We start from the raw sequence: 15,003 nt of genomic DNA, 5'->3' as shown, positions 1-15,003 counted from the left end.
TTCCTCCATGTGCAACAGCTTTAGCAGTTGTATTTGTAGATGAAAAGTCAAGAACATATATATATATATATATATATATATATATATATCCTCATATATATATATATATATATATATATATATATATATATATATATATATATATATATATATATATATATATATATATATATATATATATATATATATATATATATATATATATATATAAAAGCTTTTTTAAAAGCGGAACCATTTACATGTTTTAATACTAATCCGGACTGTTTTCGGGACGTACTCGTGCGCTGTGTTTTCAAGCTCGTAAGAAACAAGATACGAGAAGGTAAATTTGAACCGTAAATTCCATTATTCTGTTCTTTTTAAAAAAAATATATATATATGATTTGCTGCATATTCATTGCAAGTATGCAATGTGCATAACACCAAAGAAGCTCCAACACTTCCAGTGCAAGAAGCTCATTTATCAGACACAGAACGAGAAACATGATTACAAATCTACTGTACCTTTTACGAATACAAAATAAATTATTGCGGTTTGCCACGAGTAATTAAATCACCTTTTGAATTGCTTAACATTCTGTGATTTTATTTACCCTCTTAAAGTTTTATTTATTTTAGGATTAGCACGTTTATGCTATTGCCACTCGAAGGCCATATTTCCTGCCAAAATGCAGGATCTTCCCTCGTTAAATGTATACGTGCAAATTTACTGTACAGTCCAAATAATAATTGATCATATTTGTAGTTGTTGTAAGACCGTGGTTGTTGACGTTGTTTATGGTTATTATTATTTTGTGTAAATATTTAATAGATTTGTTTCCTCTCTACCACAAGATGGCGCTGCGAGCCTGTGGCTTCATTGTTTTTCGACGTCTTGCTACTTGTGCTCCTCCACCAGACAACATTCAGTACCTCCTCTTGCAGACCTCATATGGACAGCACCACTGGACCCCACCAAAAGGTAAAATTAGAACATGCTTTACCCTCGTTATGTGGTCGTCAACCATATTCCACTCATAAAAACGGTCTTCTATGTGAAATGTAGGCCGCGTGGACCCAGGTGAGGATGACCTCACCACAGCTCTTAGAGAAACCAAGGAAGAGGCGGGCCTTGGCGCAGAGGACCTTCAAGTAATGGAGGGCTTCCTGAAGGAGCTGCACTACGAGGTAAGAGGCCGACCCAAGGAGGTGCTGTACTGGCTTGCCGAGCTCCGGGACCCGGGGACGGAGGTCATTTTATCCAATGAGCACCAGAGCTACCGCTGGGTCCAGTTGGAGGATGCCTGTACTCTAGCCCAGCACAAAGACATGCAGGACACCCTGAGAGCAGCTCACAGATACTTAGAAGTTCAGCAGGACAAGCAGTGACACTAGCAGTCCTTAATCGAGCGGGATCGGTAAATACAATGTGCTCTCACTTTACAATGGAGTCGAGTCCCCTTCCCATGGCAAATTTGTACATGAGTCGAAATCTTGTCAATTACCTCTCTAACGAAGAGTTAAAGTTAAATGAAGAACAATTGCTAAGATCATAACTGAGCGGACCTTCTTGTGCTCTGGTATACTACATTGCTGTAGCATGTTTTTTAATGTGATCACGTCATGTTGTACTTTAATTAATTAATATAAAAATGGCACCATTAGGATTTCACTGTCCAATCATTATATTTCCTTTTTTGCACCATTTAGCTTCATTATATCCATCCATTTTCTTTACCACTATGTCCCCATGGGGGTTGCGGGTAATAATATAATGTATATATTTGTTATTTTCAACATCCTCACAAAGTTAAAAAAAAAAAAAAACATTTACCTGCTTGTGATAGGATACTGGTTTATTGATGAATTCCAAATGTAACCATGGAAACTGTGCCTCAAGTCAACCCTTATTTCAACCCCTTGGAAACCAACAACTCGTGTAGTGTATTTATATGACTTGTGGGCTCAAAGCAAAACTATCTGGCCACAAACAAAACCAGTGGCATTTTGTTTACAATGAAATCTTTTATCAGTGAAAAAGATTCCTCGATAACAATAACAGACTAGTGGACACACAAAAAAAATATATATATAAAACCCCAACGCATACAGCATTTAACATCAATAGGTTTGGACACACTCAAAAAGATGCAGTTCGATAGGTTCTGAGAGACCGGATGATAGCCTCATCAAAATCTCAGATAGTGTCAGTTGGGGTGGGGTTATCGTACATTAATCAAGTACGTGATTAACCCATTTTGTCTCTGAAAGAGGAGTTTGGGATTCATTCAATTATCCATCAATAGAAAACCAATGTGGATAATGAAGTACAGCAGCGGTGGACTGATTGATCGATGTGGTCATACACTTATGATTGATCAGCATTGCAGACTCAGATTGATTCATTTTGATGAAATTAGGAAAAAATAGTTCAGTTTGCCAGAAACCACTAACCTAACGGATCCTAGAATCCCAATTGGCCACTTCACTTTCATGACATTTATCCTCATAGTTGCTTGAGTCATTTCAAGACAGAAGCAGGATGTGCAAGTGATGGTAGGACAGCTTCACATTGGATAGACACACGAGATACATCAAATGTTCTCACCACGAAAGGAAAAATAAAACACCACATGAGGGAGAGTACACAAGAAAATATCAGGCAATGTCACAAAAATCGGTTCTATTCGTGACCCACATTTGAGCTTTTTGTCACCGAGAGTTTCCATAGCACAGGAGCAAACCATTCACTCCTTTGGTTTCACATTCAAATCAACCTGTGTTTCTTTAAACGGCGTGGAAATCTGCTACTCCACTTTAATTCCTCCCCAAAAAAATTCAGCTGTACTTCAATTCCTTGGCATAAAATCCACCCAGATATTCCAAATACCTGTGAACACATTTAAAAACGCTCCTGCACCGCAAACACAGAAAAAGTCTCGTGAGCAAACCTAATCAAAAACCCCGCCCGGCTTCCAATTCAACACCGGCCGTGAACCCAAGTGCACACATCACACGTTGACGTTGTTATTTAAATACAAACCAAGCTGCATTTTTGACTACCGTCTCGATTGACAGGCGACAAACTCGACTGCGGTGTGGCACGGTACTAAGCATAAAAGCGCCAGGGTGTGAAAGTAACATTTTTACGTCAGTAATATCGTGAGCAACCTCTAGAGAAAAAAAAAAAATAAAAAATCCTCAGCTTGAGTGGATTTTGGTGATTTGAGGGCAAAATGAACCTTGAGTGGGGATCAACACTTGTAAACAATCCTGTTGTAGGATTGAAGGCGACCGTTTGCCCTCAGAAAACATGAAAATAAAGAAAACTGAGTGACAGTCGTCCCTTGTTGCTTTTTTTCCTCTCTCAGAGAAAGTCTTTAGAGGCCCTGAGGTTTGAGAGGCAGAGAGGCTCGCTGAGAAAAGTCTTCAGCCCGCTCAACCCCCTTTTGAGGGATCAGTGGTGATGGACGGGGCACAGCGTAGCCTTGTGTCAACACACTCTAGCATGGAAAAGGCAGATGCCAGCAAGATAGCGGTCTCCTCGTAAATGAGTCCTTTGCAGTTTCACTGTCTATCCTCATTCCTTGAAAAATCCACACACGCTTACAAAAAAGTGACGAGTAAGATGGAGGGTGGTCAACACTACGGCAGGCAGACAGCAAACAGTGGGGCCCGAGAGAATGGGAGCGGGCCGTTCTTTTCATCATTTATCAAATGCCAAGAGTGACTAAATTGGCAGCAATGTCAGTCAGAACTTTGACAACGCCGCAACTGACCGCTCGTATGCCTGCACGGTAAAATACAAAAATATGATGAGGCGCTGTATCCAAAAATATTCATTTGAAAAGACAATAGTGCTCATTTGACACAGTTTTGGCTACCTTATTTAGCTACATGAGCGGTATAACATAGGCAAGGTGTTGCAAAATTCACCATGTCTCTTTTTATCCCCCGCCCCACAGGCATCATTCGGACATGCGAGGCCATTTTTTGTCAGCTTAGTTCGAATGATGCCTAAAATGAAATAGAAAAACACTTAGTGTATGATGAATTTTGCGACACCAAATCATGATTTGGTCAAATACCTCTCGACGGTGAGTCAAAACTGAGCCTTATTGTCTTTATTTTCAGGGCAGAACATTTGTCTAATGAAGTGTTGAGAACTGCTTTTCCACGATAAGAGTTCTTCAAACAAAATAGTCATTGAACATCTTGACAAGATGTTATATCATTTGCAAGATTGATTAGATGCCAAGATGTTTTCATTTTAGTATAATCTGAAAATCTTAAACACTACCAAGGGGTGGATAGAAGCAACGGCCAAATTGTTTCTGCAATACATTTGTACCAGACCAAGTGCAAGCTGTAATTAAGGCAAACGGTGACTCGACGACAAACTTTCTAGTGAAAACTATTGGAGGGACGTTATTTGACTGTTTAATAGTTGATGAAAAGTTTTTTTGGCAGTAGACTTTTGGCCCCACTGTGTACGCACTCACTCACACACTCACTCACTCACTCACTCACGCACGCACGCACGCACACAGGAAATGAGGAAGGGGATGCGGACAGTCGTGCAGATCCGGATCACGACTCTTCGTTGCCAGAGTCATCCTGGTCGTCGTAACACATGTTGGACGTCCCGCCGTCCTCCACGGAACCGACCGCTCCGGCTTCGCCTATCGACTCCATCTCGCTCTCGTCGTCCTCCTCCTCGTCCTCCTCCATGTCGTCATCGTAAAGGTCATCGTAGAGAAGGTCCGAGCTACTGTCCTGGGAGGGTACCCTGGTCTGGACGCAGTATTCCGCCAGCGTGGTCGGAACTTTAACGCCATCTCGCTCGGCGTCGGCCGCTGTGGACATCACCTGTTTTCTGCGATTGCGTGACGAGCAAGTTACTCTCAGGTCTTCAATATTGGCAGCAGGTCAGAATAGGATTGAATCGTGTACATGCAACCTTGCCTGATAATCTCCGCGTACTCTTTGTCCTTGCCTTTGCTGTCTCTCCACCTTCGAAACATGACCGAAGCGTCCACGTTGGCGGGGGAAAAAGTATTTGGCTCATTGAGTAGAGAGATGACGCTAAGAAGGATGGTCCTATTCAAAAGAAAAGCATGCAAACAAACACGTAAGTAAATAATACAAAGAAAAAAAAATAATACAATGTAGCAACTTTAATCCTATACTGTTCAAGGAAATATCCTTTACCTGACATTCTGGGTTGGATTCCATCTTTCTGACGGCAGCTCTCCGCTCTGTGGATCGTCAACTGGAGGATGCAGGATGGAGATGCACACGTCGCCATTCTGAGGCAAAACACCACATCACACCATATCGACGGGCCCACGTCGAAGGCCAGAACACATGTAAGAAGAAGAATACCTCATAAATGTTGGGGTGCCACATCTTGGTGATGAAACGGAAGGTTGGTGGTAAATACGGGTAGTCCACTGGGAACTTGATGTGAGCCTGGAAGAGCAATGGTTATTATAAATGCTGCTCAAATGACATGACATGCGGCTGTGTCTATCAGAGCTGCGTTGGAACCAAAGCGTTCCTTTTTTGCAGTAGCTAAGATACAAGCACTGCGCTCCTCAAGTGCTGCTGCAAACTTGTTGAGACAAGAACAAGCACTCAAGCCTGTGAGGCAGCTAGCCCATACCAGTAGAAAAGAAATGTTCCCTTACCTTAAAGTAGCCTCCCTCATACAGGGTGTTCGGAGGCCCAAAAATGGCCACCTCCCAGTTGTAGAGATCCGACTCCTGAACCAGAGTGATGCGGAAGCCTTCCACAGGCTGCTCTTGTAAAGACTTCAACTCCATCATCAGGGCCTTCTGAGAGCTCGGGGTTGCCTGGTGGGCCATGCTGATCCCACTTCTGAAAGAATAGAGGACCGTGTGAACAAGGCTTATGTTGGGGCCATTTTATGTTTCTGAAGCAGTGATTTTCATACCAGCGCAGAATGATCAATCTTTTCTCAACCATCACATCAAATCATCATTTCTTATATATAGAGAGGGCTTTTTGTTCCATTTATTGTTTGGGGGGGGGGGTGCTGTGACATGTTGCCTTGGGAAACGCCGAGCTATGGCACGCTAGTGAGAAAGAAATACTTGATGGCAAAATCAGCAACAATTTCACACGTTACACTAACATGTACTCTGTAAAGCTATCGAAGGTTCTTTGATTGGTTCTCTGATGTAAATAAAAAGCCACATTAGGATAGACAAGTGTTTTTTTTTACCTGTGTTGTTGCAATGTAAATTTGGTTACAGCAGAGAACCGGAGAACAAAGTGATTGGTAGTGCTTGCCGGTCAAAGTGACACAGGGCGATGACATGAGCCGTGGATGTTATTCTCCTGCTTACGGGTGATCCTCGTGTTGTGTTGCCGAAATTCTTTGTGTTGCCACTGTTGACAGCCTACATGGAGCTCGTTTCAGTGGAAGTCACCGTCTCCCGTGGATCATTCTTGGGCTCGGGAAAAGCAAAGTCGCACTCCGTGACATGTGCCCGTGCAGCTGGTTCGGTTCGGACAGGCGCTCCGCTGATCCCAGCTTGTTTGTGTTTGTCTCTTGCTCTCTGGCTGTCTCAACTTCTCCCCACGTCAGCTAAACCAGTTAGCGAGCAACTTCGGTCAAACGGGGCAGTTATTTCTTCTCGCTACCGTCCTCTTTGACGGCGGGGGTTGTGAAGGGCTATCGAATGCGAAGCTATGTCGTGGAAATGACAGAAGGTGAGAATCACCCTCAAGACCAACTGGGGGTTTTGATCGATTTTTTATTTTCCTCTCAACTATGCTTCCGGTTACCATTGCGCGTGTCTGCGGTGCGTCATCGACGTCCGGAACGTGACATGCGTGCGCGCACTCGATGCTCAACACGGATTGTTTGAGCAAGCGATGTAAAAATAGTATTCGAAAGTCGCTGTGACGATATGGTTTTGTAAATTCGTTATTGATATATATGTTTTAATTATTCACTGACTTCACATTTTGAATTGAATTTTATAATTCCACGTGTTTCCTGAAGGCAGCGCCATGGAAAAGAGTTGAAGGTTGGTGATGTTCAATGAATGAATCTCAGTTGTCACCTGTATGGAATTTGTATGTTATGGATGGACAGCACACCCAGGCACAAAATTCAAAATGGATGGGTGGCTATTTTTTTTTGCAACAAATCGAATTTCAAACAACATGTCAATATGGATTGTTAAAAAAGAAAATATTTAGTGCGCAACTGTATCATACTTTGAATATGAATATGCACTGAAAAGACAGTAGACGCAGTTCATACTGCCGACCAAATGTTGGCAGAATGGCGCTGTCCTCCAAAAAATGTTTCGCAACCGCCATTAGAAAAGCAGAAGAAGACACGGATGAAAAAAATACCTGCCGTCAGACGGCTGAGTGACGTCAGACAGGAACCAGTGGAAGGGAGCCTGACAAATCAAGATGGCGTCCCTCGGCAGAAAAGGAAAGATATTTCAAAACAAATAAAAAAAACTGGACTATAATTCCAATTAAGACAGCACATTTATTAGAACAAAGTCATATTTGTAACAGCAAGACGGAGCAGATAAAGGTAAGAGCAATCTTTGTTTGATATCTTTGGTTTCGGGGCGGTGGCAACAGTGTGAGTCGGGTCGGGCCACTTGCGAAAGCAATGGCTTTGGATGTTAGACATGCCCCCAAAGCGTAAGCCATCAGACGTTTAATTCTTCGCAATTTATTTGATATCCTCGTCCCCGCGAGGATTTAATTCAGCAGTTGTCACTTAATACTGACTGCTCATGTTTGTGATTTCAGACTAGAGTGGCGAAATGTATGATAGCTTAGCCGGTTGCTAATCAATAACTTGGGTGTTTCGGCTAATGTTATCGTTTATCTCTGTGAGTCACACTTTGTGATATAAGGTTGGAGAACAGTGTCATTTTCCGAAACATTACACGAATTGCAAGAACAGTTATGTGTTACACTTTATTAAATTAAAAGCAACATTCCACGGCTTCGATGGTCATACGTCGGTAAAAGCACTTTAGTCACCAACATGTCCAACCTGACTCGGTGTAAAGCATCACTGTTGTTACTGTTTCAAACGAGAACATGATTGTGATGTTATAATGGTTACACAAAGACATTTCCTAAGAACCTTTAACTCATGTGATGGTAGGATCTTCTGTGACCGTTGCAGTCACGTTGAAAGCAAATCGAAAGCGGAACGAAATTACTGCGGCGCAGTGTCAAAGTTTCAAATGTTTTGCCCCCCTCAGAATGTTATGACTTTTATTTCTGTATACTGTATCAGCTGTATCAAATATATATGCACGTGTATAAACAATGGTGTTTCAGTTAATTAAGGCATTGTTGTGTTGCATGACTAAATAATGGATTATGTGTGCTAATTTTCAAAGCAGTGGAAAAATATGCAAAGTTAGTTAAGAGGGTGAGTAGAATGGGTTATTTGTAGTGCCCCATAGGGTTGAGAAATTCTGTGAATTTGAAGACGGAAACTTCCCATGGGAATTAAAGTGCATACATTCGAAATTTACTAAATTTATGGTAGGGTCAATGTGGTTGAGGAACCAAATTTTATGAAGGTACAATTGTTTATGTGGTCATTACAGTCATGCCTGACCCATGTCTGGCACTTTGTTGGTATTATTAGGATCCGAAGGGAGGCGATCGACTGCATTTTTGTTCATGAGTTGAGTCGGTGGTAGATGTAATATTTAACTCTACAATTGTGTTTTTGTTCTTTCATGAACGCATTGAATATAAGTGTATTTTTAAGTGTGTGCTTTTTGCATGGATGTCTACATAGAACAGAACAATCATGAAAGTTGTTTTAATGCTTGAATATGAACATAACTTTGCATTGATGCTTGATGTGTTTTTGCTATTCTTCAGTTCAAAATAGTGTAATTCACTCTTCAACAGCTTTTTTCAGGGAACCTTACAATGTGTGTGTCTTTTTCCCCATACAGTATCTAAATGGCTACAAGGAAATCTTTATCGGATGCACAAAACAATGGTAAGGATTAAAGTCTTTCATGTTTAACTCTTTGTCAATTAGCTCATGGACATTGTTTTTTTTTCCACATAGGACCTATCTGCTACCTTGATGACGTTCCCTTCAAGGTCAATGAAAAATTTTGCTGTCCCGCCAAGGTGGGGCTACCTGTTGGATTTTGTCTGCCAGACTGTACCTCTGTTTTGGTGGACACGCAGGTAATATATCTTTGAAGTCTCTTTCAAACGACATTGTCACTAAACTGACAAGAATACAGAGACAGAACTTCTATTTACCTTTCAGACAAATCTGTGACAATTGTTGTCAACAGGAATGTGAATGGGAAGTGTGTCTCTGGTGTTAAATCGCACACTCCTGACATATTGGCAGTGTGCTATCAGAGAGGCGATCTCAGAAGCTAGCTAGCAAAACAAAAGTTGACAACACAAACATACACTTGTTTTGTATTGGTATTTTACATACACAAAAGCAAGTTGGTTTAAAGGAGGAAAAAGATGAGCAGTTTGTAATTTTCTTTACTGTGAGAGTGACACTGATGATGTGGCCCAACCACTTGCTTAAATCAGTTCGTGACCACTCAGAGCAAAAATGAGTCAGAACTTGCTCAGGCACATTCCGAGATGTGTGACAATAACGGTTCAGTACGTCAAGTGTCTACACTTGAAAAATAGTAAATGTCTCATTTACATAAAATGAACATTGTGAAGTGTTCGAAATATTGCAAAAGTAAAAGATACTCAACAAATGAGTCCATCATTATCTCAAAATGTAGCGAAATTGTAAGAACTCTACGTCATTATGAGCTAAGATTAGGCCGGGAGTTCTCCGAAGTTTCTATAAACAATTGCTATGAACTCTAGCATAGCAACAGTTGCTACGCTCGGGTGAATGGCCACCAAATACTGGCGTCTGATTGGTCTATTGTCCAGATGCTCAATGTGTAATCACAGAGATATCTCTACCAGAACTGTTGAAAAACGTGTAGTGATTTAGAATTTTTTAATATTTAATAAAGTAGAAAACAACTCTAAACGTGTTCCTTCATCTCACCCATGTCCTCTTTCTGTGACGGCAACAGTATGACTTCTCTCTGGAGAATCTAAGTATACGCTGGGGGGAGGAACTGGCCGAGGCACGAGAAGCGGAGGCACGAGCCGAAGAGAGCGCAGCCCAACAGGACGCAGAAAATCAAGAAAGCTCGGCTCAGGCTGAGGACACGAATGGTGGTGGAGGGAAGAAAGCCTCATCGGCTGGAGATGACCACGATCCTCCCCCACCAGCAATGAACCCTGTTTTGGCAGGATTGAGTCATGATGCTATACTCACTCCTCTGCCTGCCCCGAGTGTTGGCCCGAGGAAAATCCAGCCCAGCACTCCTCAGGCACATGGCCTCAACCTTGCTGAATTTGAGCGGGAAGAGGACCCCTTTGACAAGCTGGAGCTTAAAACGTTGGATGATAAAGAGGAGCTTCGAAACATTCTCCAGAGCCAGCCTCAACCCGCTTCTTCGGTATCCCCTCCGGTTGGATCCCAGCAAGGGCCAGCTTCACGTGGAAACACCCCGTCTCCTCCCACCAACGCCAGCCTTCCCGTGAAAGCAGTCTCTGGCCATAAAGCCAACGGCTTGGTCGCCTTGATGGATATGGACAGAGTCGGGCAACATGGCAGATCGGGTTTGGAAGCGGAGGATAGGCCCTGCAACATCCGCTCTCTGAGTTTTCCCAAACTTTCAGATTCCGGGGATCCCGAACCAGTTAGGTACAGCTCACGCAATGCGCTCGTGCCTTCTCCGCAACGGAACCTACCAAACGGCAGCCCCCCGATCAAACCCAAGTCCCAAGTTATTGTTGCTCCCGAGAAGCTCGACTTCTGTAAGGCTGGTGGACCAAAACAGGTGAGCGCCCGCTAACTTAGCTGAATTGTACCATCACAGACGTTGTTGATATCCCTATCATATTGCTTCTCAGGTAAATTTGCTGTCGGGTTCGGCCGGGTTGCCATGTGGGGGAGCCTTGCTTAGCATGACCCCTGCCGAGCGCCAATGCGTGGAGACCCTTGTCGGCATGGGTTATTCTTATGAAGGTGTTCTTCGGGCCATGCAGCGACAAGGACAGAATGTGGAGCAGGTCTGACCCAACCGCCCAATCATCACTCTCACAATTGTGTCTCCCTTCACATTAATGTGCTCAAAATAGATTGTCTTTCGTGAAATGTGCTAATAATAAAGCAGAGGTCACACGATATGTTTGGTTACAATGGCTGACCTCTAATTTTGTATGGATTCATATATCGTCAGCCAACTAAAATAATTGCCCGAGTCGTTTTGTTTTTCAAAAAACAGAACCACCTTCTAATTTATGGATTGATTTCAATTCAATCGGATCATCTGTTTTAGGATGTACCCGCCACGATCCTTGTGAGGAGAAGCGGTTTGGATAATGGCTGCATAAATGACTGAAGTCTTTATTTTAAGAGGCTGATGACATTTTAGGGAAATTAGTCAAAATCTGCATTGGGATGCCAGCAAAGTTTTGTTCATTTGATTTGTGCCACACAATCTACAAAGGGCCAAACCAAAAGTTAAGTGTTGATTTGTGCAGAATGGGCTCTTTGCATGTAATCGAATGGCTAGCTGCTACAAACTTAAACTGAACTATCCAACGTCTAATGGGCGAGACATGTCAGCTATCATACATTGCCGGCAACAACTAATGTATGTGTATCAGTTTATTTTGAAATTGGCCTTCTCACCGCATGTTATTGTCGTGCAAACACATGAAAGCATAAACATTAGTTGCTGCGGGTGGCTTAACTTGTCTTAATACCAATTAATCATGCACCCGAGGGAGGGGGGAAAAAAACAATTTTGGGGGTATTTAGGTACTCAAATTACTCGACTCATCCCTATCATAGTCACTATGCGGTATTTTTCGGACTTTCCCAAACCATCACAGAGGTGTAGGTCCTCCAAAACACCGGTAAGAAAATCGAGAAAGGCTTTAATTTGTGGTTTTATTAGATTTACAATCATTAATATTAGTGTTGTAAAATGTGTGTGGTAATTTATTGTGTTCCTCTGAACATTTCCAGTGATTTGAAGCAATACGCCACTGAAAATTAATTGTCCTTCGTTTGATTAGGCAGCGTTTATAAAACATAACTAGTGCAAATATCAATGGCATCTGATAACCTGATGCTATTCATATTTGATCGATTAATATTTATCCACTGCCTAATGGAAAGAAGGACAATGAACTAACAGTGGTTTGTTGCTTGAACAAGAAATTGTCTGACTTTGTATTGTTTGTGTATTGAAGTTGTATTGACATTATTAGTGTTAGGTGAAGACAGACAGACAGACAGGCAGTTGAAGTTACTGGGCTTTCTTCTTTGGATCCATGAAGGAACAGAAAAAAAAAACCTCAGTTTAAATCTAGCGCTGATTTACATTCTTGTATTCGAGATGGGCTCTAAGTTTCCATAGAAACAAAGAAAAAATATATGGATGGAAATTTATGGCCCAACGTGTAGAATTGAATTTGGATGACACATTGAAACAAACAATGTTCATGGTATTGTTTGTATTGCTTTTGGTATTAAAAAAAAATAATAATAATAATTGAGAAGCTTTCATACTCTGCTGTTTACTCGAGACTATGAATACACTGCTGTTGTAGTTGGCCAAATCAGAAGAGGGTAGACAGTATTTTCCGCAACGGATATGACGTCAGGGCGCTACGTGCAGAGAGCCCATTCAGGTACTGTCATACCCACACATTTGCCACGGAGAATTATCTGACATGAATGTCTGATAGAAACTTTTATTATGCTCAGTTCCCATGTAAACATTACAAGTTGGTGTATTGAAATTCCATCAACATTTATGGGCCCCCCCCCCCCCCCCCCCCCTTTGCAAGCATACCCAGGAATGAGTGTGACTATTTCTAAATGTGCTTTGCGATTGACTTGCGACCAGTCCGGGGTGTACCCTGCCTCTCACCCAAAAAAGACAGCTGGGATTGGCTCCAGCTCACCCGCGATCGTAATGAGGACAAGCGATTTAGAACAGGGTTTGTCGGATGGGATTTTTGACTTCCATTGTAATCTGCCTGACACTCGCGATCGAAAAATCTCACAGAACCAGCTAAAATGCTGTCCCGTACAATAGATTTGTCATAATGAGCATGTTGTCGTTGTCCAAGGTTCTGGATTATCTCTTCATCCACGGACGTCTTTGCGAGCGGGGCTTTGATGCAAGTGCAGTGGAGGAATGTTTAGAGATGTACCAATGCTCTGAAGAAAAGGTCAGTATTTTTTTTTTAACAGTGATCTGATAACAAAAAAATACTATTTCGAGATAATTTGTGTGATATTTAAAAATGCTCTTAAATAATATTCCCTCTCTTTTCTCCTCAGGCATTGCAGTTCCTTGTGCTGATGTCAAGATTTGGTGAGATGGGCTTTGAGCGGGAGGCCATTAAAGAGGTGCTACTGGTTCACAACAATGATCAAGACAAGGCGCTAGAGGACCTAATGGCTCGGGCTACTGCCAGCTGAGCCAAGCCAGTGAAACAACCGCTGCAGAGCCCGCTTCCTGCTAACATCTCACACAGCCCCCCCCTTTTTTTTCTGCCCCACCCCACCCCCCTTAAATCACACCATGCCCTGCAACATGTGCTTGCCTTGGCTGTGGATGGGACAACTGGGAGAACAGTTGCTCTCCATGCTAAAACTGTATTGTTTCTCAAGCACTTTTAAGAGTGTGTGCCAAGAGTAACAATACTTCACAGCGGTGTTTCTTCCCAATAAGTGCTGAGGTTAGGTTCCAGGAGCTGGTACCGCTTTGGTTTTGAAGACCGGCGAGGCGGACCGAGAAGAATTGGGCTATTGGCTTTGATGCCATTTATATTTGCTTCCACTTGGAAGTGTTGAACTGACTTTAGGTCAGGATTTGGAGGAGGTTTAAACTCTTGAAACTGCTTAAAACAGCCAAGCTGCCATCTTCCACTGCTCAGTGCAGATCCCGTAAGTGGTGGAAAGGATACGGGGGCTTTCTTGAAATTCAACCAAGAAACATTCTAAATACAAAAAAAAAAAAAAAACGGGATGAAAATCCAAGGCGCTCACGATACCTTCTTTCAAGTGTTTCCTCTTTTAATTTGGCTGCTTTTCATGTCAGATTCAATGTTTTCACTCAATTTGATTTCAGATTTGCGTCATCAAACATTCATCATCACAACCCCCAAAAAAATAAGTGATACGACCGCCCCAGGTTGCTCTTTACCTGCATAGGAACCTACCGGCTGCATGAGATTGAGGGTCTTGCTCTTGATGAAAACAAAATCTTATTACCCCACTGACATTGACACTTGTTTGGTAATGACCAACTTATTTAAGATAGTACACTGATACGTTCATTTGAACATATAGACTTGGATATAATGTAAGCTATGTTAACAAAGGTGACACTTTTTAATTTCATTGGTTTGCATACTGGAAAAGCGCGGATGGTTGTAGGGGGATGTGCGTTGAGATTTCTGTTTTGTAACCACATCATAGTGCAATAGAGACATGTAAAGGAACCGGTAAATGTTGTCCGGTCTTAAAAAGTCTTGCTGAGAATTTGGATGGAACTTGGCAAGTTAGTCATTTTATCATTTCATACATCTAATCAAACATGACTTATGTTGCTTGACTTGTTCATATGTTTTGATTAAAAATCTCATTCAGATTTGTTGCCAACACTTTTGTAATTGGATGTAAGGAGGGGATAGGGGCATGTTGATCTTAGTAATCATGTACCATAGAAGAAGGCTATTGTGAGGTATCGAGATGAGATGTAGAGCAGACTGCTTAACCCCCCCCCCCCCCCCTCCACACACGCACACACACACACACACACACACACACACACACACACACACACACACACACACACACACACACACACACACACACACACACACACACACACACACACACACACAAAG

The 15,003-nt window shown here is 42.2% G+C and overlaps 3 protein-coding genes across 9 annotated transcripts in view; 2 read left to right on the top strand and 1 right to left on the bottom strand.

Moving 5' to 3' along the window:
- Positions 1–5,112, top strand: part of nudt2 (nudix (nucleoside diphosphate linked moiety X)-type motif 2) — an 8,761-nt gene extending 3,649 nt beyond the window's left edge. The window contains exons 1-3 of one of the 2 annotated variants that reach the window (XM_085923555.1): positions 233–322; positions 835–961; positions 1,046–5,112. In XM_085923555.1, the coding sequence (XP_085779681.1) occupies positions 835–961; positions 1,046–1,368 (450 nt within the window). In that variant the 5' untranslated portion in view covers positions 233–322 and the 3' untranslated portion in view covers positions 1,369–5,112. Of the gene's footprint in view, positions 1–232; positions 323–834; positions 962–1,045 lie in introns of those variants that run through there. The other variant, XM_085923554.1, reaches the window with a different exon arrangement.
- Positions 1,818–6,817, bottom strand: ube2r2 (ubiquitin-conjugating enzyme E2R 2). 4 transcript variants are annotated; one of them, XM_085923550.1, is made up of 6 exons: positions 6,227–6,817; positions 5,670–5,859; positions 5,365–5,451; positions 5,191–5,288; positions 4,945–5,079; positions 1,818–4,855 (listed from the first exon to the last, which is right to left on the bottom strand). In XM_085923550.1, the coding sequence occupies exons 2-6, from the start codon at positions 5,844–5,846 to the stop codon at positions 4,570–4,572; spliced, it is 783 nt and encodes a 260-aa protein (XP_085779676.1). In that variant the 5' UTR covers positions 5,847–5,859; positions 6,227–6,817; the 3' UTR covers positions 1,818–4,569. The 4 variants fall into 4 exon arrangements, with proteins under 4 accessions (XP_085779676.1, XP_085779678.1, XP_085779677.1 ...); XM_085923552.1 differs by having other exon boundaries at positions 6,295–6,817; XM_085923551.1 differs by having other exon boundaries at positions 6,351–6,816.
- Positions 6,431–15,003, top strand: ubap1 (ubiquitin associated protein 1). Of its 3 annotated transcripts, none has more exons than XM_085923548.1 (7): positions 6,431–6,717; positions 8,967–9,013; positions 9,086–9,210; positions 10,092–10,907; positions 10,981–11,139; positions 13,216–13,317; positions 13,430–15,003. In XM_085923548.1, exons 2-7 carry the CDS (start codon positions 8,974–8,976, stop codon positions 13,568–13,570), a joined length of 1,383 nt encoding a protein of 460 aa, XP_085779674.1. In that variant the 5' UTR covers positions 6,431–6,717; positions 8,967–8,973; the 3' UTR covers positions 13,571–15,003. The 3 variants fall into 3 exon arrangements, with proteins under 3 accessions (XP_085779674.1, XP_085779673.1, XP_085779671.1); XM_085923547.1 differs by lacking the exon at positions 6,431–6,717 and adding an exon at positions 6,817–7,037; XM_085923545.1 differs by lacking the exon at positions 6,431–6,717 and adding an exon at positions 7,366–7,564.

This window comes from Syngnathus leptorhynchus, chromosome 11, assembly GCF_054491065.1.
Source record: "Syngnathus leptorhynchus isolate UIUO chromosome 11, UIUO_Slep, whole genome shotgun sequence".
Classification (NCBI taxonomy): Eukaryota; Metazoa; Chordata; class Actinopteri; order Syngnathiformes; family Syngnathidae; genus Syngnathus; species Syngnathus leptorhynchus.
Note: the sequence above shows the minus strand (reverse complement) of the source record. Positions and strands in the feature narration are given on the sequence as shown.